Raw genomic sequence first — 24,364 nt, forward strand, 5'->3', positions numbered from 1 at the left:
CTGTAGGAATGAGCAGTTGCATTCACACACATCCATTTCATGCCAAACCACCAAAGATGGTCACTGGTCATGTGTAAGTTCTATGTTTGTGGTGGTAAGTGAAAGAAATTATGGCCAACATCTTACTCTTTAATACATTCTAACCACATCCCCCTCACACACAAGCATAATGGCAACAGTAATGATGTTTGTGATAGAAAGTGAAAGAAATTACAGCCAGCTTGCAGCTATTACATTGCAACGTACCCCCCCACACACACACACATACACACACCAGTATAAGCCACAGCAATACTAGTTCTACACTGCTTTCAGCAAACAGCAGTACATTGTGAAACACTAGTACTACTACCCCAGATCAGTGACTGTTTAGTCATTGTGAGCAGTGGCAGCTGGTGACTTCAAATCAAAGGGGGCTGCAGGAGATAGCTGAATGGGTGGCCCCAATGGGAAGGGGTGTGGCCAAATAGAAAGGAGTGGAACTTTAATTAAATATGCTGCCCTGGATGCCAAACCACCATTATGAGAGTCCAAGCAAGTCAAAATGAAGTGTAGAAGAATAAAATATTTCAGTGTATTGGCTGCATGACAGCTTACTTAATATCTAGATGGAAACAAAAAGGTTGTGAGGCATGAAAAAATAAATTACTTTTTAAATACATTACTGGACTACCAGTCAAAGTCAAGTATAAGAAAAACAAGCAGCACTCAACTCAAACCACTTCTCCTTACACTGCAGTTCTAATTATAATTTATATTCAGCTTTATGAAAGTACCAAGTAACATGCTGAAAGTAGCAATCTCTGTGATACCCCTACTTGTAAAAATGTTTCTTATCCAAAAAAGATCTGCTGCCTGACAACAACTATCTACTTGTTTCATGAGGAAAGCATGATCAAAGTAAAAAATTAACAGCAAACAAGAAACAAGCTCAAGATAAATTGCTTTAAGGATTACTGCACAAGTTATGGACCACACATGATAGATTGGCATTCTGTTTAGTTTACTGGTAAAGCCTCCAAAGATGACTGCAAGTCTCCAACAGAGGTAATGAGCTTCTTAAAATACTGTAATCCTATCCTTTATTACAAATACTGTCATGTGCATTTCAATACACAAGGCTTATACATTCTCTAGTTATGTAAGTATTCTCTGCATGGCAACAACAAAAAGGCTTTCATTGTTGGTAATTTTTTAACAGCATGCTTATTAAAGTTTACTTGCATCTTACAATCTCAGACAAGCTTACCTGATGGTCATAAAAGCATTGCTACTTAGGCACAGAGCAATAGACACTTTCTGAATAACAAGCAGCATAAATCAATAGTATAAAATATGACAGAAAACCAAACATTCTGCAAAATCAAGCAAGGACAGATGAAAAGCCACTGTAGTACTCGTGTCTACCTTGGATGGGGGGATACTCTCCATACTTACACAGCATAACTGCTCCTTGCCTTACTTGGACACATCCAGAGTCACTACAAGGGGAAGTGGGGTGCAACAAGTATGCCACAATTTGAAATGTCTCTGGCTGACTGTGATGGTCTTGACACATTTGTCATACCTCTCAACCTCAGAGCAAGAAATCTGGACAAAGACCCAAAAATAAGGACAATATTTAAATATTGCTCTTATAAACTTTCTAATAGAATAGTAGATCTTGCATTAGTATGAATTTTCTGAAGGGTATGAAATCTGAAACTCAAATGTCTGTCATTATCTTCTAACTTCAATCTTTAATGATTTGCCATTAATTTGCCAGGAAACCCCAATTTTATGAAAAATGGACCACAGTTGTGATGCAAAAATATAAAATAGCCACACAATACAGCTGGGAACCTGTCAAAGAAAGGACACTTTTTAATATTAGTACTGTTAACTTGAGCAGCTGACAAAATAAATTAATCTACATACATTTCTGAAATAAAAGCAATCTGAAACTACAGTTATTTATTTAATTGTAAACCCTCCACATTTTCTTCTAAAATTGCCATTTTGTGGAGGGATTATTAGAGGGGGAGCAACATTTTGAGCCCAAATCAGGGACAGTTGAGGGGTTTGGAAATTCCTAATTCTATAAAGCTATTTATTTGCATGTACCTCTCAACCTGTTAACGCAGGAAATCTGAACAAGGCCAAATATATTGGGGGAACATACAAATAGTACTAAAAATTGCTCTTGCATAAACTTAGTTGATAGAATAACAGGTCTTGCTTTAGCATGCATTTTTCTGAAGGTTATGAAGTCTGAAACTCAGTGTCTATCATTATTTAGTGACTTAATTCCTAAATGATTTGCCAGAAAACCACAAATTTTATGAGGACCAAACCAAAAATAAGAAGCAAAACTCTATTCATTCTGTGAAAATCTGGACAGTTGAGAGGTATAGTTCAGCCGGGGCTGTCTTTGAGTTTGCCACCCTTCCCCCTCACAAAATCATGAACAAATGGAGCCTCCCCCTTGCAGCCATTCCAATGTCCCATTACTTGGCTATTTCACCCCATTTACCATAAACACTGTAATGTGCATACTGCTTTACTTCTACAATTATTTGGATTTCATTTGAAAGTTTTATTTTGCATTTTACAGCACAAACACTAAGACATCTGCTAAACAATGCAATGCAGTCTCACAATGAAAATAGACTTAGCATTAAACCTTTTCTGCCCTTGAAACTCACATTCATTGAAACAGCATTGAAATCCACATTCAAAGAAAGTACATTTGGCTAGTATAAAGATTAACTTTGGGCTGTTTTCAAACGATAGGCCCCTTGCACACAAGACATACATGTGTTGTGTGATACACCTTCCTGATTGTATTAAAATATATTCCTTGTATAATACAGTACAGTTGTTAGAGGGTGTTTTACATTTATTGTTTTGAACATTTTTTTCCAGTAAACAATGAAACAAAATGCATGCACCAATAATGACAAAACTGCCCAACTGAGAACATTTCCATCATAAAAGTCAACTCAAACTTCTATAATCCACCAGTATCAGTAAATATACACAATCTCTGGTGAAGTAAAAGTCATCTAAATAATTCCACATTAAAGAGATCTGTAACTAATGAAGAATCTGATGCTAGCAAACAACTTTATATTTAATTGTTTCATCTACAAATAAAGTGCCTGTATCTTCGGCAAAGAGGACATTCTCAGTATGGCAGCATCCACCCCCTGTAGGAGTAGAACCCACAGCCTTTTGCATCAAAAGCAAGTACACTACCTGTTGTGCTATTAACAATGGAAGCAGACTCAGCATAAGCAGCACTAAACTTCTCTTCCCCTGTAGCTCTCAGCTCCTTGTAAAATCTACTCGACACTCAACTGTATCTCTCAACTTCGCAGCACAACAAATCTGGAAAAGGACAAAATTTATTGGGGGGGCAAAAAACAGGGACACATTTTAAACATTGCTTGTATAATCTTGGAAAGTTGCTAATATAAAATTTTGTTACACCACCATACATTTCAGTGTCAGGTCTTGAACCCAGGACCCTGTGCAAAACAGTCAGAGTAACATACCACTATACCAAAACAGCTATTTTATGAAAGAGAGGAAGACTGAAACTTAAATAGCTACCATTTAGTGAATTCAGTTCTCACCATAGCTGCCAACCTCTTAGCACAAAACACCTGGACAAAGCCAGTAATGGAGGGATACAGCCCTCAAACATATTCAGTGAATTCAGTTCTCTCATAGCTCTTAACCTTAGCACAAAAAACCTGGATGAAGCCAGTAATGGCAGAATACAGTCCCAAAAATATGGATACATTTCAAATATACATCTTATAAACTTAGAAAATTGCTAGAATAAAAAGTTTGGTGTTACTACATACTTTCTGAAGAATATGAAGTCTGCAATTCAAATGCCTGTCAATTTTATTTATTTAACATTTGTTAATCAGGAAAGTCTGACTTGGAACAAAAGCCAATTTTCAGCAGAGGGGGAAATACTGCAGACACGTGTCTTTGTAACATGGGAGGACACCAGAGCAAACCCACACACAGAGGGAGGACATGCAGGCTCCACATAGAAGGCACCCCAGCCAAGAATCAAACCAGAGACCCTTGAGCTGTGAGGCAACAATGCTACCACTGCACCATCAACTATTTAAGGAATTAAAAATTCAGAAACCACAGATTTTATGAGGAACAGAACAAAATATGAGGTAAAAATCTGAAAAAGTTTCACAAATGGTGGTGAGTAGGGAATTCAGGCTCTTGTTACCTGCACCCAGGGTACAGGGTTCAAGCCTGAGGTATTCTGTATACCACCACCAGCAGGTATCCTGAGTTCTCTCTATAACCACCAGTATACATCAGCTGGGGCATTTCACTCACACACACACACACACACACACACACACACACACACACACACAGCAATAATCCATCATTCTGTATCCAAAGCCCATACCTGCAATAATCCATCCAAAGCCTGCAATGATAATAAAATAACCCAAAGCTGTTCCACAGCACTCTCGGCTCATCTGAGTTTGTGCCGGAATGCACACTTCTGGTTCCTGTTTGTGAACATTCCAAGACTGCTGATTTGCAGGCCGATCCCCTTCCTGTCTGTGCAGTTAGTACCGTATAGACTTCTGGGGCATCAGCAGTCTGCTGCCTTCTTCCTGAATCTGGACTGGTAAGGCAGCAGTCTGGATTCACTTTCTATGTGAGGTTAGGAGGATTTATCAGATTGTACCATTGTGGTTCAAAGCTGGGGGGCTGCAGACCTGCAGTCCAGTATTACGAGTCACCACTGATTGCGAGTAAAGCAAACCTGTAACTGCCCCTGATTTCACAGAATGTCCCTTATTTACATCACATTTTGCCCTGTCCCTTGTAAAAAATTTGATTTGCTGGTAAATCATTCAGAATTACAAACAGTCAATAATGCCGGAGACTGGAGTTTCAAACTTCTTATTGTCCAAAAAAATGCATGTTGATGGAAAACGTTATTCTATTAACCTTTAAGTGAATTAGAGTAACATTAGTGTTTTTGATTTTGAACATTTATTCTGCTCTTATTTTTGGCTTTGCCCAGAATTCTTGAGGAAGGTAGTTGAGTTTTATGGTGTCTGCTGTCCTACCAGTATTTATAAAACTCCCTCAAAGAGAAAACCATCCCTGAAGATCAGGAGCATCTATCTGCTCTTTTTAATATCCCAGGAAAGCACTCAGATTGGTAGCTTTGGGATGCCAGTCTCACGAGCTTACCTTGCTCATATTCATTCACTGATTACCATTTTTATCCCCTCATTTCCCCCAACAAGCAGCAGCTTTGTGGGGTCCTCACAAAGTCAAGGATTACTGGGGGGAGCTGCAGATGAGCGTAACAGAGTTCTTAAAGCTAGATATGATAGTCTTATGGGAGAGAACGCCCACCAGCAGTGTTTAACTAAGTCTAGGTCAGCATGTCAGCGATAAAACATTAATGAAATTATGACGCCTGCTACTTCACAACACACTGTTACTAAAAACAGAGGTATCTTTGAATTTTAAGGAAGAGGTGTCAATCCTTAGGATTCTTCATCCTAAGAGATATTATTCCCCATCTGGTTTTATTAAGTACACAAAATTACTATACTAGCCTTTGGTGGTTTGACAAACATAATAAAATATCAAAATAAGATACCTTGCTGTGATTTGAGAGGCCCCCAGGACTAGTCTGCCCCGAGCAATCACATGATTCAGTGGTGCCTAAAATCAGCTAAGAGTATCATAGAGAATTCCTGCTCTAGTATGCAGCATTCTTGGAATTAGTATATATAAACTGCAAGATTGTGAGGCACACATGTCAAGTAGCCAGTAAGTCTACATGAGCTCTTACAATCTGATCACATGATGTTGTCTGACAGCAATCTGAATTCTGCTGTCATCATTGCCTTCTGCATCTCTTCTAGCACTCTGAAAGTTCAACCATGTACTAAGGGACTGTATGAATTAAGGCTGGATATTGATGGGTAATTACCTACTGCTCACATTAAAGTTGTTGGCAATTAAGTGCTAGCTGACAGCCATTGTGTATATGGTTTTGTGTGACTAGCATCAGTATCGACCCCCTTTTTCCCATTTTTTTACATGGGGTTCAGGTATCACAGAGCCAATGTTTTTGTGTGATGTTAGCTGTTATGACAAACACACACACACACACACACACACACACACACACACACACACACACACACACACACACACACACACACACACACACACACATACACAGATTCATGCCATGGATGTTAATGTAACAATAGTAATCCTCGTTTGGAATGTTTAACACAATTTCATTTTATAGTGCCAAAACCTTCAAGGTCTTATTGAAAGCATTGCATCCACAATTCATGCAGTTATTCAGCTTTGTTGACTGAACTTTCAGAAATAAGTTATTTTACATTTACTTTTTTTTTCTTCTTCCTCTTTATCTTTCAGTCTTTCAGGAGTACATAAAGATGACAAACCATGATATTGAACAAATAATTAAAGAAGAAATGTCTGGTGATGTAAAGGATGCACTTCTCGCTCTCGGTAAGTCCTTTTTCCCCCTTGTGTGGCACTGTCATTACAACATCAGGAAGTGTAATTGCCTCAGCATGTTTCACTTATCCTTAAGTTCTCTGAAAGTCAACCCTGCCTTGCCTTTGTAAATGAGATATATGAGTCAGTATTATGTTTCATATTTATCTTTGTTTCAGATCCTGCTGGGGAAGTCCCATTACCCATCATACAGTGTTTCTCTCTGTACAGGCACATTATGCACGCACAAAATGTACTGCTGCAAGGGTTCTCAGAACAAGCCTTTTGTTTTTCTATAAATAGTCATCTGATCTCTGCAACAAGATTAAAGAGTTATTGAGTTGATCCTGACCACAGCTATAATTGATAAAAGCCTGGGGCCCGAGATTACTTTAAAATATCTTCCATCTCTGCTGCCTGATGTTTTGAAATCACAACTTAGTAAATTAAACTTCATTGCATCTTTTTGTTGAGTAATAATGCAGCATTTCACAGGTTTCTATGTAGCAGCTGTTCAAAGACAAATTGCAGAAGTGGTTGGGGGAGGAGGCATTGTCTTACAAGCGGGCGTTTGCAGTGTCTTGTTATGAAATGGGATACTTACTCGTAAACCCATATGTTCTCATCCTCATCTGTGAACTAGTCAGTCATGAATTCTTAAATGAAACAGCCAGCATGTTTGACCTTCATCACATGAGTAAAATGTACATGAAATGAATAAAACTACAAAAAAAAAGTCTTTGAGGTTTGCAGTATAATCATAAAAACAGCCCCAAAGTCGTCAGGCTTTCAACCTGATGAACATGTTTGGGGTGCAGGTTTGACTGCTTTTCAGACCTTAGATTTTGTAAGCAATAGTTGTTTCTCTACTAAAAAAAAAAATGCTAGTACAGGAGTCAAGTGAAACGTCGGTCACTTCAGTTAATGTAACATTATGAAATACCTTAGTTAGATGTGTAGTGAATCTTTGAAAAGTTGCACTGACTCCACATTTCAAGAAATTTTGAAAGTCTGAAGCACTAAAGATGCATCCCAGAACTATGGTCAAAATGACTTAGTGACTTGAGTATTAAAAGCACAAAATACTCAGGAAGGATTATAGGTAGGCCTTTAGTATATTTTAATTGTATTTTCATACTCATTAGAAGGCATCAGACTGAAATTCAGAAATTTGGAGATGGAGTTTGTCATCCTTGATCACCAAGCACTGCTACCTCTAATTCTGATAAAGGGCTTTAAATGGAGCTTTCGTGAATAAATAATTAGGTAAGACAGAATAGTTCATTAAACATCAACAAGGCTCAGCACACACAGTCTTCACTCAGCAAGCTGTTGCCCAAGCGATTTGATACTGCACTGGTGTCAGGCTGAGGGTGTGGCTTTAAAGCCAGTTGATGGCCAGGTAAGCTATTAGAATTTGTTAAACATAGGAAAAACATATTCTTATGCTTATCCTTCAGACTGGTCTCTCTGTGGTCATACATTCACTACTCTCCTTATACATGACTACTGTAACACCCCCCACTGGGACTTCCTGACATTGAGACTGAGCATTTATAGTTAACTACAAACCCTGCTGTTATTTTAAGTACTAGCTTGTGTCTTTAGCACTATATTATGCCTGAACTGTGGAGCTTGGACTGGTTTCTGGTTCAGTTTCATGCTGTCTTTAAAATCTTGATCTTAATACGCTTGTGCTTACTTGACTTTGGTGCCCTTTATATGAGGGAACTTGCGGAGAGTATTACACCTCCAGCCATTGTGCTCTGCCTCCCAGGCATACCTCTCAACCTCTTAGGACAAGAACTCTGGACAAAGCCAAAAATACTGGTAGGATAAAGGGTCCAAATAGGGACAGATTTTAGATATTGCTCTTGTAAACTTAGAAAGTTGCTAGAATAAGAGGTTTTGTGTTAGCATGCGTTTTTATGAAGGATATGAAGCATACCTCTCAACCTGCCAGTACTAGAAATCTGAACAAAGCCATCAATAATGGGGGGACAATGCCCCAAAAATAGGGACACTTTTTAAATATTGCTCTTACAAACTTAGAAAATTGACAGAATAACAGGTTTTGAACAGCATGAATTTTCTGAAGGGTATGAAATCTGAAACTCAAATGTCTGTCATTATTTTCCGAATTCAACCCTCAATAATTTGCTAGTAATTTGACAGAAAACCACTATTTTATGATAAATGGACCAAAAATATGAAGCAAAAATCTGCATATTCTATGAAAGTCTGTACAGCTGAGAGGTATGATATGAAGTCTGAAACACAAATGTCTGTCATTATTTAGTGACTTTAATCCATAATGATTTACAGAAAAAACACTAATTTTACATGGAATAGAATAAAAATATGAGGCAAAAATCTGGACAGTTGAGAGGTTTGCTCCCAGGCTCCCAAGGTCTGCTGGTGAAAATATCTGGGTACAGGCATGGCTGACCTTAGGTCAGCAGGCACCCTAGGCAAAAGAGCTCCATGGTGCCCCACCCCCAATGGTCCATGTGCCCTCTCCTCTAGACACACACACACACACACACACACACACACACACACACACACACACACACACACCATCTTCCACATCCTGGCCTGTCTACATTATCCATTTTACTTTTTTCCTCCTTTTTATCCATTTTCTATTACTCTTCATTTTTACTGCATTTATTCATTCATTCAACAGGTGTTAAGTAAACAACACTGCTCTCTGATAACTGCGTAGAAAACAACTGCATTAAGCTGGAGTCTGAGGGATGCACGAGGCAATAGATGTTTCTTTTAACATTTTTTTTAAAACAAGTTTTACACCCAATAATGGTCTGAACAAAACTCATGTCTAAGGGAGGAAATTCAGTCTTGCTTTTAATTTTTTTGTTTTTCCCCTAAATCCTTGTTTTGCACCCTAACTGACCAAAACTACAATAATAACTGGAGTGGAAATAATTGCATTGAACTAGCGGTCATGGACTACAAGGCCCTCAGAAGCTATGGGGGTCTATATGCTCTGAGGTGTGTGTTTTTTAACAACTTTTTCTTACAATGATCGCCTGAACAAAAATCACAAAGGGAAAACATTGAGTCTTGCACTTCAACTTTTGTTTTGCCCTGAACCCTTTCAGGCACCCTAACTGACTAAGAATAAACTGGAATAGCTGCAGTTGAAATAAATGCATTGAGCCAGGGGTCTGGGGACTTGCAGTGATGGCTCTAGATGCTCTGAGTTGCAATGTACAGTTTTTTTAAATATTAACCAGATAAATTTTGCCATAAAATATCTGGTTGATGACTAGAGTAATGGTGAGTGTGGAAGCGAAGTGAAGAAGAGAGTACAGGCAGGGTGGTGTAGGTGGAGAAGAGTGTCAGGAGTGATTTGTGACAGACGGGTACCAGTAAGAGTGAAAGGGAAGGTATGCAAGAGGGTAGTGAGGCCAGCTATATTATATGGGTTGGAAACAGTGGTATTTACAAAAAGGCAGAGTTAAAGATGTTAAGATTTGCAATGGGTGTGATGAGGCTGGACAGGATTAGGAATCAGTATATTAGAGGGTCAGCTCAGGTTGGACGGTTTGGAGACAAAGCCAGAGAGGCGAGATTGCATTGGTTTGGATGTGCTGAGGAGGGATGCTGGGTATATTGGGAAAAGGATGCTAAGGATGGAGCTGCCAGGCAACAGGAAAAGAGGAAGGCCTAAGATAAGGTTTATGAATGTAGTGAGAGAGGACATGCAGGTGGTTGGTGTGACAGAGCAAGATGCAGAGGACAGGAAGAAATGGAAACAGATGATCCGCTGTGGTGACCCCTAACAGGAGCAGCCGAAAGAAGAAGATGATTGCCAGCATTACAAAAAAATAAAATAATAACACTTACCTCACTTCTTGTTCTGTCTCGCACCACTCAACTCAACTGTTCAGAATTCAGCAGACAAAATGCAGTACAGCCACACTTTAAAATGTAGTTTGACTTTGGTTTTGTTTTGGTACCAGTGTGTGATCATCTTTGCTTAGGATTTAATTAGAAAAAAAATGTATCATATCAATGCTAGCCCCGCCATTCAGCATGGATGGCTTTGCACCTATCATTTGAATGTTATGCGAGGTTAAGGAAACTTCACAAAGTAAGTGTAATGTGATGTTTCTTAATTGACTCAGATGGTCAAGTCAAGTGAAACTCCTCCCTCCTGGAATGCCTGTCATGCTGCGGCGTGGGCACATTTTTTTCTGTCAGGGCACTAAATTTGTTATTTGTTTTTAGGGCAAAGAAACTACATATTTCATTGCTCCAAAAATAAATAAATCAGAAAGAGTGCCCTCCCAAGCATGGCATTCTAGGCAGCCACCTAGTTTGCCTAGACATAAAATAAGCCCTGGATACAGGTGTTTTGCCTGTTTGTCCAAACCCCTGTGGAACCCTCTAAGACAATGACTGAAGGAGTCCCATACACTGACTTCCACAGATCAAGAAAAGCATGCTTAATCAAGCTATCTCATGATAAGAGTGGAACTGGCCAGTTCAGTGCTTTCTTTTAGTGTCTTGGCATTAGTTCACCCCTCACCCTTTTCACATTTCCTTAATATATACACTTTGATCAATAGTGGTAGTGTCATTCAGTCTTATTTGGTTTTATATTTTATTTTGTTAATTTTTATTATTACTGCTTGTATATTATTTACTCCCTTTTAGTTGCTTATCAATTAATTGCATTATTTTGTGAAAACCACATAAATAAATTTGAAGCTAAATTAAGTTAAAGTGCACAGGGAAGTTACAAGCAGAAGTTCAGTGGTACAACAGTAACTTTCATTATCTCTCATGGGGTGTTGTGTTTATGTTTGAATGTCCTGAGAGCTGAATTGCAAGCAGCATATGTTCAGTTGTTTGTCTCTTCCCGGTTAGGGGTCGCCACAGCGGAACTCCGGTCCGCTAATGATTGTCGGTCGATTTTTATGGTGCCAAGTTGCCAGCCTGACACCCAACCTTCAGTGAAGGCACACCCATTCACACATGTCTTTCGGAGGCCACTCGAACATGGGGAGGACATGCAGACTCCACAGAGAAGGGACTCCAGCTGAGAATTGAACAGTAGAACCTCTTTCTGTGAGGCAACAACGCTGCCGCTGTACCACCGTGGCTTTCAGCATATGCTCAGTTACATACCAAGGGTGTTACTCAGAAGATGATATGCTTAGCCACAAGGAATATTTTTGACTGGGTGTAAAGCAATCTGGTTGATCATTATTTAAAAAAGCCACATTTAGCATATGCTCAGTGAATATGGCTTTTTTAAATAATGATCAACCAGATTGCTTTAGACCCAGCCAAAAATATTCCATGTGGCTAAGCATATCATTTTCTGAGTAACACCCTTGGTATGCAATGAGTAACAGTTATAAAAAAACTTACATATTGACTTCATAATTCTCCCAGCTCATCCATTATATTAACAGTAAATTAATCCACCCACTGTTCCACCATAATCCATGACTCCTGATTGATAAACTATATCATAAAATAGAGATCAATCCGCATGTGGCTAGTTCTTCGTGGCTATCAATGTCAATGGCTTCATTACCAGTGATGTTACAGCCCTGGTGTAGGTGAAAGGAAAGTACTGACCACCTCTGACTCTAGAGGGCAGTAACATTACTTTGCAAGGCAGATTTTTTTATTTGAAATACAAAAACATTTAAAAAGATAGATACATGGCATTTTGAGGAACACTTCTGTACACTACTGTTATTTTTTATAGCTTTTTCAATAAACATTTAATATGAATGGGGCTTTACAAGTTTCTCAGGGGCTTCACTGAAAATGGGTGTCCAGGCAGATATTCCTGTTTAACAAATGTATATATTCATAGATATTTCAAAACAAAGAAAAGTTCCTGACAACATTTGCGCATCCTTGTAAAATAAACTAGAAGAACAATAAACCACTCTGAAATAATTTACTATGCCATAATTCATTTTTATACAAACAGGGTAGTGCTTTAACCTCTCTTTATAGGTTCATAGATTAGTACTAGCCTAACTGTCCTTGTGGACCATTTTAAACCTAGCCAATTACCCCGTGTGAGAATTAAACGCCACACCTTGTATCCGGCTAGGTAAATACCATAACCATTATGCCAACCTCCCATTTTTAATATTCTTTCTTAATTAGTCAGTCATTCTTTTCCTGATATTCAAACTTAGAAGTATCTCATTATATGGTAACCTTCAGTTTTCACAGCCAAGTCGTGCTCCCTAAGTTTACTGGAGATATTAGGCACAGAAAGGCACCTTCATCCAGTTTTAAGTGTAATACAATGTCCCAAACTGGCTCAGGAATTGAATTTGAACTGTCTCTGAAATAGCATAATGTTACTGCAGCTGGATTTCATGACAAGTAGTCTAGAACCTTCATTTTATTGGGTTCCATTTTTTGAGACGTATTTTGTCAGGTATGACTTGTTGACTTTTCATCTGGTAGAGGGTGCCACTTTATTGGTTTCTGTTTCTCCAAGACAGCCATGCATTATGTTTTGCTTTTTTTTTGTGAGTTTGTGTGCGTGCATATGTGTGCATGTGGGGCTTACCAAGTCTTTATTATTGTATGTTGCAGTCTTTATTCATAGTTTATTTGTGAGGTCATATAACTACAGCAATCAGATTCCAAAGGTATAATTTCTTCCCCTTTCTCTATGGTTGTGCCAACTAAAGGTTTTATAGATAGATAGATAGATAGATAGATAGATAGATAGATAGATAGATATAGAACCCTACATCAATGGTGAAACTGAATACGACCCCTGCAAAAAAGATGTTTTCATTTTTTTTAATGTGTATAATTTTTTTTTAGTTGGTATGTTATTTAATATTATGTATGTCCTTTTTTAGATTATATGATGTATTGGCTATTAAAGGGGTCTATATTACATCACCGAATGCTTAAAAAGCGAACGGTGATTAATCGACCCTATGTAAGCAAACGCTTACAATGTCGAAATGTCAGAACAGCACTGTTCCAACAAAAAAAAAAAAAAAGAAAACACTTTAAAACATTACATTAAGTGGGGAGGCTTCTCCCCCCCCCACACCCCCCTACTTAAATATACCAACTCTGAGACCACACTACAGTGCTGAAAACAGCAAAGTAACAAAGCGGCTAAACGAATTCTTCCCCCAGGGAAAGAATTTGCTTAAAAGCCACTTCGATATTTTGCATTTTCAGTCTTTTATGTTTGACCAAGACGCATTCGAAAGAATGCGTCTTCGGTCTTGTAATAGGAACCCCTATTAATGGTCTTGTAATAGGAACCCCTATTAATGGTCTTGCTTCTCTAGGTTAATCACTCACCCATTTGGAGTTCACGGAACTACTGTGAATCTCACTTGTATTTATCCCAGATGTTAATTTCTCAATACTAGTAGTACTCCAAAAGAATATCCTAATAAATAACAAACAAATGCCTCACACTTTAAGCATTCCAGAATTTTACCTATCTTTACTTTATCTGCAAAGTCTGACACTTCATTGATTGGATCTTTTGCATTGTTCTACCTTGGCCAGATTTATCTATTGTTATTTCTCTGCAAATATAAACATTCGGCTTTAATCATACCTTCAGGACACTTCATTTCGAAACTGCACACCCATGCTCTACTGGAATATATATATATATATATATATAATTCATTAAATTCTTTGTTTTTGCTCTGGATATTTTCAGACTAGAAGGTAAACTTTATAGAATATTATTTAGTACCATAGTTTTGCCACTTTCAGGAATGTTTCTAGGGATCCCAAAGTGTACTAAAGCTACCCAGAGACCTCTGACAGCATGGTTAGGTTTGACTGATAAGGTGACGACTGCTCATGTAAAATACGAACATTAAACATTATCAGTATCATCAAGAAGAAAACAGTCGATTTTTTTTTAATTGTTGCCCCTGTACTCTTATCAGTTTGTTTTGAAATAACCATCTGCATTTTATTTATAGGTTTATAGGTAGGTACTAGGCTATTGCCCTAGAGCCTATATAAGGCTAGCCAAAAAGGTACCCTGGCTTTTGCCACCCAAGAAAATGATTTTCCTGTGCCCCTGTTGAGCAGAGCCACAGAGGTGATCCCTGGGGTGAATTTCCTATTTCCCATCCAGTCATCAAGATTTTTCTTGAAGAGTGCTAATGAGAAGCTTTGTTTGATATAGGTAGTTCTGTGGTTTGTTCCAGAGTATGGGAAGTCTCTGGGACAGGACTCTATCCCTCCAGCATGTTCTGTTTATTGTGGTGACAAGGTTTAGGTCCCTAGAGCCTGTAGCTCAGAGGGATTGGGATTTCTTTAAGTGGAGCATGTCCAACAGCTCTAGGTTTGACATAGCTTTGTATGTTAGGCAGAGATCGCCTCTGAGTAGGCGATATGTGATGAAGTAAAGCTGGAGTTTTTTGAGACGGTCTGCGTAGGGCATCTGTTTGTGGCTGGTAATCCTCTTTGTGAGGTATTTCTGTGGCCTTTCCAGTTGTTGTAGACGTCTTGTGAGGTACATACCAAAAGGGGCATTGTACTCTATAATGGGTCTAATGAGTGACAAGTAGAGGGGAACAATGACCTCTTTTTTCTGGATGAGAAACCTTTTGTGATGAGGTGTGCCACGTGGAAGGATGTCCTGACTACTGTGACAATGTGATTATCAAAGGAGAGACTACTGTCCACCTGTGTCCCAAGGTCTCTTATCACAATTTTGGTGTTAAGTAGACTGCCACCTATGTGGTAGCTCATGGGTACAGAGTTTCTACCAAAAGGATGACAGTGCACTTTTTGGCATTGAGCTTAAGGCCATGGCTTTGACACCAGGCATCTGTCTCCGTGAGGCCCTTTTGTAGTATGTCCACATCGTTAGGAGTTTCGATTATGGCTCCTAGTTTGCAAGTCATCTGCAAACTTTGTTAGCCAAAGACCTTCTGTGTTAGCCTGTATTTCAGAAAAGTGGATACCAAAGAGGAGAGGACCCAGGACTGAACCCTGTGGTACTACACTTGTCACTGGTCTGAAGTCGGATTTGGAGTCTGCTACTTTCACAGTGCGGGTTCTGTCAGTGAGCCAGTTGCCATCTTGTGACATAGGGATTTATACCTAGTTTAGTGAGTTTATCTATAATTCCAGAGTGGGGGATGGTGTTGAAAGCCTTGGTGAGATCTAGATAGGCTGTTTGAACCACCTTACCCTCATCTATGGCTTTGGTGACTGCTTCAAAGAAGTCTGCCAGGTTTAGGAGATATGATCTGCCTTTTACAAACCTGAACTGGATGGGGACCAGAGTTTGGAGATTACCAATGTCTGTGTTTATAACATCTATGATGATACATTCCATGGCCTTGCAGACCAGGCTCGTTAGGCTAATGGTGTGGTAGTTCCCGGGGTCTGTGGTGGCTCCCCCTTTGTGGAGTGGGATAACCGTCGCTGTGCGCCATTCAGTGGGCACAAAGCCTGAGGTGAGGCTTTGATTGAACATGGTGCTTAGGTGCGGTGCCATTTCATACTGCAGTTCATGTAAAATGCTGCATGGGATGTTGATGCTGTGTTCTTGGCTTTGGAGAGTGTGTTTTTTACCTGTGCAGCCGTGATGGGCCCTTTAGGGGGTGGGGGGGGGTGGGGTAAAGTTAGCACTGAACCTATCTGCCAGGATGTTGGCAATATCAGTTGGTTCTGTATATTTAGTGCCATTGTACTGTAACTCAGAGCAGATCTGAGTGTTGCCATTGAGATTCTTGACATAGCTATAGAATGCTTTGTGGTTTTCTTTAAAATCAGTGGCGATTTTGTTTTTGTAACTAGCTTTGGAGGATTTTATGAGGGATCTCAGCTTCTTACTGAGACTGACCAAGTGGTAGAAGCAAAATATCCCAGTCCAGCACTTAACTACAAATTGTTGAATTTAACCCACAAATGCTGTCTAGTACAGAAATCCATTTAAGCTGTTCTTACATGATACCTGACTCCATGATCAAAATATGACACTGTTGCATTAGCCTCCGCATGTATGCACCCATACATCCCCTACTCAGAAGCTGTCACTTCACTCTCCATGGTATTAATGTTAAATCAGTATTTACAACCACATTCATTCTCATCAAGCCTGCACTGCCTTGACTACTCTGCAACTGGAGCTTCAGTGCTGTCTATATTTTAATGCCAATTAATAATGTGCTGGGTGTGTTTGACAACTTTGTATATGCACTCATACAGTCCACTCTCAAGGTTCCCAATGACTATAGTACCAGATAATGTTTGAGATCTGGAGCATCTTACATGGAGTGTCTACTGATCCAGATACTGACTGGCAAGGTTTGACCATATGTTATACAAAGGTTACATAAGCCATACGACAGCTGGTAATCTACATGAAGATTCAGAGTCATGCACCTGGTCATTATGCAAGGCAGAAGGTAGCACTAGAGCGTAAACAATGTATCCTAATAGCCACGTGCATGTGTGTGTGTGTGTGTGTGTGTGTGTGTGTGTGTGTATATATATATATATATATATATATATATATATATATATATATATATTCTGTGCATCAGTACCATAGATCATGAAGATTCAGAGTCATGCACCTGGTCATTATGCAAGGCAGAAGGTAGCACTAGAGTGTAAACAATGTATCCTAATAGCCACGTGCATGTGTGTGTGTGTATATATATATATATATATATATATATATATATATATATATATATATATATATTCTGTGCATCAGTACCATAGATCTTTATAAATATTCATATAGCCAGGTACTAGGACTGGGGATACTACAGAAGATACATTGACTGACCAGAAACAGTGCGGCAGTGATACAAAAGTAAGTATGTCTATGACATGCTGTGATAGTAATGTGTATTGCAGTTGCAGGGTTGTGTACTTTCAGAAGGGGAAATCGGTGGGTAACTTAATCGTCAGGAGGGGCAGTCACAGGGTGAATGGAGGGAGTGATATTCTGAGTGTTATAGTTACCCCTAGGATGATTATACTGGACATCCTGACAGGCAAAAGCCAAGGCCAGCAGAATGCTGAATGCATTACTGAGGGGGTGGAGACTAGAAATACAATTATAAAATTACTTCTCATTAGCATTTAAAAACATGCATGCTGATTTCTCAGCCCAAACAGCATGCGCCTGTTGTAAATCGAGCACATACCAATAGAAAAAAGTCCAGCCTCCGAAGTAGCATTGAGCAGTCAGACTTTTCTATTGATATATGCTGTGGAGTTCAGCGCAAAATACAAGAAAAATCAGACACATTCTCCAAAACTAAAGAAATAGAAATGTACCTGATTTTCCTTGTATATCTGTATATACCTCCTTAAATCTTGGCAGACTGTCATACCTCTGATCTGTCTGGACTTTCGCAGAATGTCCAGATTTTTGCCTTATAGTTTTCTACTTTTCTTTACAAGAGATGTATTTTTCTGGCAAGCCACTAGGGATGGAAGTCATTAAGTAATGGCACACATTTGTGGACTAGGCTTCATATCCTTCAGAAAATGTACACTAACACAAAACCTCGCCTTCAAGCACCTTTTTAAGTTTATAAAAGCAATAAAATCTGTCCCAATTTTTGAACCTTTTCCTCCACATTATGTTGTGCTTTGCCCAGGATTCTTGCATCAAAACTGGCAGGAAAGAACAAAAAATGTAACAGAGATTCTATTTTCTGTGTTGCTTCTCTTGAACAGCACTGACATATTGTGCAAGTGTGGGAATATCAGTCACATATGCACTCACGGTACATCAGAAAATGCAGGAGAAAGTGAAACAATGCAGAAGAATACTACACCATTGTTATACAAATACATTGTTTAAGAAAGCCAAGTAATTTCTTTTATAAATAACGTCATTGTATAATAACAATAACCCACTCAGGAATAACCCTCATGGTCAAACCATGCCAACCTTGGGTAAATCCAGCATTACCTACACCCAGTCATGGGTTACTGGTTAATTAATCCACCCCCATCTGTGACATCTGCAAAAGTGTTAAAATCTGAAGGACTGGGGAGAAAATTAAAATGATCATGGGTGAGAAAGCCTAATGAAATGTTTGCCAACACTGTAAGAAGAAGAGGAGACTTACAGTATGCAGAAAGCACTGGAAATGTACACACTAGTGGAGAGAGAGAAAAACAAAGATATGTTAATGTTACACTTCTTCATAAGAGGCAAAATGGTGGCAGACAACCAGAGGGAAAGGCAAGTCTGCATCAGCTCTGTAGGCAACTTATGTCAGCTGCCGCCTCACTTTCATTACACCCCTACAGGAATGCCATGCTACCTTAAAAGCCCCTACTGTCTTAAATTCTACCACATACTCCATTAACTGATTCATCTCATTTCTCACCTTCTCTGTGAAAAGGGTCATTCCCACATTTTATTGTTGCTTCTAGCCCTCGCCCCCCCCCCCCCAAATATATATACCCCACCATCTGATTTGTCCCACTATTTCACACTAAATTTCATTATTTATGTTTTCCAGAATAAGAGCCCCCAGGTTGTTTTCCTGAATTGCATTTTTAGATTTACTGTATGGAGTGTGTACTTTGCAGCAATCATTACTCATTTACTACTCACATTACTTTGCAGCAGTCATTATTCATTTACTACTCACATTACTTTGCAGCAGTCATTACTCATTTACTAGTCACATTATTTGTTGCAAAGAGCTAACCATTAAAACTTTGTAAGGAATGTGTAGTCTACAGCCAAATTACAGCTTTTGGTGGACTTCAGTGAGATCATGCCCACTGGGTTGCTTTTGTTTACCATGGTGTCCTAGTCATAGAATTAAATCAGATTAGTCAGAGAATCTTTATCTGCTTTGAATCAGTGATGAAGTCAGACAATCTCTATCTGCTTTGAATCAGTGATGAAATTCAGCATTATTCCCATTTTGCCCAAGAACATTGTAATACTTGGCTTTTTGACTGTAACCATTAGTCTGGCTAACACTGAAGTCAGACACACTAGCCTATAATTTCCTGAGTTGTTCATTGACTCAGTTCTATGTGTCAGAACAACTGCTTATTACAAAATTATAGATGCATTCTTCAAAGCTTTGTATACAATTGGTGCAGTAGTTGTGGCACCTTTAATTGCAAAGTAACATAAATTATTATTATAAAATAAATTGTCAGATCGTAAGAAATGTATTATTATAAAATAAATTGACAGATCATAAAAAATGCTCCATCATTACAGATGTAGTGGAATGTTTGACTGCATTGTTTTCAGTGCTATCAAGCTATCCCCAGCTAGACTGGAGCCTATTTATTTCCTAGGGGTGGAGGGAGTCCCAACAGAACCACTAGGACAAGAGTCATCTGTCAGTGGAAGGCTTTATCCAGGCATTCAGAAGTTAGTGCCCGTGCTAGCATTCAAACAATTAAAGCATTTTATTATTATATTACTGCCAACTTATGTTGGTGATACAGGCACTTGATTCACCTCAAGGGCCACATACACCACCCTACATCAGTCACATACATACTCCTCCATGCATGCCTGACAGACTGCAGTCAATAGCATGGGTGGTCAAGCTCATGCCAGCTCACATTCTAGCCCCTTGTCATGGGCTGCCATTGCCCACCAGCATAGTTTACTTCATCTGATGGAGCAGCGGGTGTAGCCAGACTGAGGCCTTCCAAACCCTACCCCCTGATGTGCATGCTTAGCCATCACTGCCTGTGACATCAAACTCCCAAGCTTCAAATCATACTCATGTCATCTGGACCAACGTCAGGGCTTTATTTCTCTATGCCAATGGTGCAGCTTACTGGACAGTAATTTAAACTTTGATAAATGGGTTTCTACCAAAATCAAGAAGGTATATTCTTTAGCTCACCTAATTCTAAAGAGAATGTCTAGTCACTTCAGGGAGATTGCTGTACCATTTTATGCCTCACCTATCTGACCCACTTTTGAGTACACTGCTGCATTCTACAGACATTGAACAAGCTGCCCGAAACACCTTGTAAAATTATAAATCTTTACATGACAAATCATGGGGCTGGAAAATCTGAACTGTTCAGAAAGGCTTCTGGAACTGTCATTACATTCTATTTTATCTAAGTTATTTTGAGGTGACTACTTCTTGTCCATTAGATAATGTCTGAACTAGTTTTATTTTTAAGTTTGTGCCTGAAATGCATCTGTTGACAACACCACATTCTCACTGTGTCTAATTAGTTTGTTATTAATTTTAACATTACAAGGCATCAAATCTGTTTTTGCATTCCAAGGTATTAAAGCTGTGGCTCTATTTGCCAGAACTGGGGAAACATATCTTCAGAACTGAAGGAATAGATATCCTTCAAAATGTGCATGTGTGAGTAAGGACAGATGTATAATATTCTGTGGGAATGCTTCAACTTTAACCCCATGGAATTTCTCAGTTCAATGAAATTTAGTAGAAAACAGGAAACCCTGTAACCAGAAATAAAATGTATTACTCAGTGAACATGATTTCCCACGGAGTCTGAAAAGGTACTGTGCGCTACGCTACATAGCCACATATGGAAAGAAGTCATGAATATATTATTCTTTTAACATTTTTGCTTTTTCTAAGCAGGGTAAAGATGTGACAGAAATTCTGAAATTCTTGTGAGCTCAGAACCTGCCATGTATTTCCCGTGTTATCTTTGTAAGTGTGCAAGGTCTTACAGAGACTGTAATAAAAATTTGAGTCAAATAAAAAGTCAAAATGAGAAATGAAGTGAAGATGTCATGCAAACCTATGAAAAAGAGAGCCATGTGATATGCAAAATAGATACAAGATGAAAGTGCAAGCAGTTAAAAATTCAAACTTTCTGAGGCAGATATGGCTATAAACACTATAAGCATTGCCATGCATAAAATAAATGCGTTAGAAATTTCATTTTGTCGAGGTGTATAAAGATGTGTTCAAATGAATGAATACATTATTGAACAGAAACATAAAAACGTTGTGGGTACTGCTGAAGTTAAATGGCACAATACCGTAAAACCTAAAAATGCTTCTGAGTCCTCTGAAAGATTGATACAAGAGCGCAAGTCAGGTTGTTAGAAAGAAATAGTCAGAATAGATGAACAGAAAAAGTCTAATTTCAACTAGACACATGTGCAGGGTATAATATTTTGTCTAAAATACTTTTAAAACTTTAAAAGTAAAAATCTGGCCAATTATGTATGCTGTTAACTTATTTATGCAACCCAGGAGCACCATTAGCTTAGAAAGTGCTGACATGGGAGTATAAATACAAAAATTCAAAAGTCATTTTCTTAAGCACAGCACTTAAAGAAATGTATTCTCTTAATAATTTAGATCATTTGCCCATTCATAGCTAGGAAAGGAAAAAAATATTTATATTACAAAAAATAGCAGCTGATGTGTGTACAGAATTAGTCAAATAGTTCAAGAGACATCTCAGGTATGTTGCAGAGTATCAGTATGTCTATGCTGATTTATTTATAGGCTTAGAAAGTTGGTATGGAAAACATCATATGCAAACAAAACCTGATGATATACCAATGACACATGATCCAAGGAAAGGACCAGTAGGTGTCAGGAGAAGGCTAGTTTAGGAATTGAAGTGAGCAGAAAGCTTAGGTGTTACTGAAAAGTAATTAGAGCTACTAGAATTTATTTTTTTCTTCACACACTTTGCCCCAGCTGTCTGTCAGCCAGCAGCTCCCTCCCAGCCAATTTGCTTATTCTTTCCCCATCACCAGAGTGAGGGCAGACTGGAGAAGCTGTCATATAGAATGCCATTAGGGGTACTTGAGGGGTTATCTGCTTTAGCCCTAGCTTGCTCCCTGCAGACACCCAGCTTACAAGGCTGAAGTAGAACATGAAATGGACTTTTCAGCATTGGTCATCCCTCGGTTTCATAATGGACATGCCAGAAAGTAGCCTCACCCCCTCCTCTCAAGTATGGGAAGTGATTTCCTCAATCTCCACCACCAGAGATGTTTCACTTCCTTGTGTTGAGGCAAAGTGTGTGGAAAAAAAGAAATTCTAGTAGCTCTAATTAGGTTCATGGGTTCATAGGTAGGTACTAGGCTATCTGTCTGAGGGCATTTATAAGCCTGGCCAGAGTGTGTCAGCTTTTGCCACCACATTGATTAATTAACTGATACTCTGTCAAGCAGAGCCAATGAAGTGATCCCAGGGGTGTATTTTTTGTTACCCATCCACTCGTCAAGGTTTCTCTTGAAGAGTGTTAGTGAGGGGCTCTGCCTGATGTAATTTGGAATTTTGTTCCAAAGCATGGGGAGTCTCTGTGACAGGAATCTATCCCTCCAGGATGTTCTATTTATTGTTGTGGTGAGGTTTAGCTTACTTGAGTGTGTGGCTCGCAGTGACTTGGATTTCTTTAGGTGGAGCATGTCCATCAATTCTGAGTTGGACATGGCTTTGTAAGTCAGGTAGAGATCACCTCTAAGTAAACGATATGCCACTGAGTACAGCCAGAGATTTTTCAGTTGGGCTGCATAGGACATATGTTTGAGGCCAGTAATCCTCTTGGTGAGGTACTTTTGTGGTCTTTCCAGCTGTTGGAAGTGTCTTGTGAGGTACATCCCAAATGGAGCATTGTACTCTATGATGGGTCTAATGAGTGATGAGTAGAGGGACACTATAACCTCTTTATTTCTAGATGTGAACCCTTTAGTAATTAGATGGGCCACATAGAAGGATTTTCTAACTACTTTGGCAATATGATTGTCAAAGGAGAGATTACTATCTACCTGGGTCCCAGATCTCTTATTACCTCTTCTGTATTAAGGGGGCTGCCACCTATGTGGTAATGCATGGGTGTCTTTTTTTCCCAAACGGGATGACTATGCATTTTTTGGCATTTAGCTTGAGGCCATGACTTTGACACCAGGTGTCCGTCTCAGTAAGGCCCTTTTGGAGGATGTCCGTGTCAGCCGGAGAGTCAATTATGGCTCCCAGTTTGCAGTCATTAGTGAACTTGGTTAGCCATAGCCCTCCTGTGTTTGTCTGCACTTCTAAGAAGTATATGCTTAACAGTAGGGGTCCCAGGACCGAGCCTTGCAGGACACCACTTGTGACTGGTTTAGAGTCGGACCTGGAGCTTGCTATTCTTACCGTGTGAGCTCTGTCTGTAAGCCAGTTGGCAACCCATCTCATGACGTAGGGGTTTATGTTCAGGCTGGTGAGTTTTTCTGTAATGCCCGAGTGGAGAATGGTGTCAGAAGCCTTGACAAGGTCAAGGTAGGCTGTGTGAACCACCTTTCCCTCATCTATGGCCTTAGTGACTGTCTCGAAGAAGTCAACCAGGTTTAGTAGGCATGATCTGCCCTTAAAAAGCTGAACTGGATCAGGTCAAGTGTTTGGAGGTTCCCAATGTCTTTGTTAATGAGTTCCATGAAGATGCACTCCATAGCCTTGCAGATCAGGCTAGTCAGTCTTATGGGGTGATTGTTACCAGGGTCAGTTGTGGCCCCTCCTTTGTGGAGAGAAATAACCGTTGCTGTGCACCATTCTATGGGCATGTAGCCTGTGGAAAGGCTGAAGTTGAACAGTGTGTTTAGGTGGGGGGTTAGTTCATTCTGTTGTTCGTGCAAGACACAGCCTGGGACACCATCTGGTCCCATTGACGCTGTGTTTTTGGCTTTTGAAAGGGCTGTTTTCACCTGTGTGTCTGTGATTTTTGGGACATTACACTTTTCCAGTATTGCTGTGGGCCCTTTTGGAGGTGAGGGGATGAAGTTTGCACTGAGTCTATCTGCCAGGATGTTGGCAATATCAATAGGTTCAGTATATTTTGTGCCATTTTGCACTAGTTC

The 24,364-nt window shown here is 39.3% G+C and overlaps 1 protein-coding gene across 3 annotated transcripts in view; it reads left to right on the plus strand.

The window, feature by feature from the left end:
- ANXA6 (annexin A6) overlaps positions 1-24,364 on the plus strand; it is a 779,963-nt gene that overhangs the window by 642,195 nt on the left and 113,404 nt on the right. For all 3 annotated transcript variants that reach the window (XM_044075649.1, XM_044075650.1, XM_044075651.1), the window contains one exon: positions 6,451-6,546. In XM_044075649.1, coding sequence (XP_043931584.1) covers positions 6,451-6,546 — 96 coding nt within the window. The remainder of the gene's footprint in view (positions 1-6,450; positions 6,547-24,364) is intronic.

Source organism: Protopterus annectens, chromosome 6.part1 (assembly GCF_019279795.1).
Source record: "Protopterus annectens isolate FY-2018-M chromosome 6.part1, PAN1.0, whole genome shotgun sequence".
Lineage (NCBI taxonomy): Eukaryota > Metazoa > Chordata > Ceratodontiformes > Protopteridae > Protopterus > Protopterus annectens.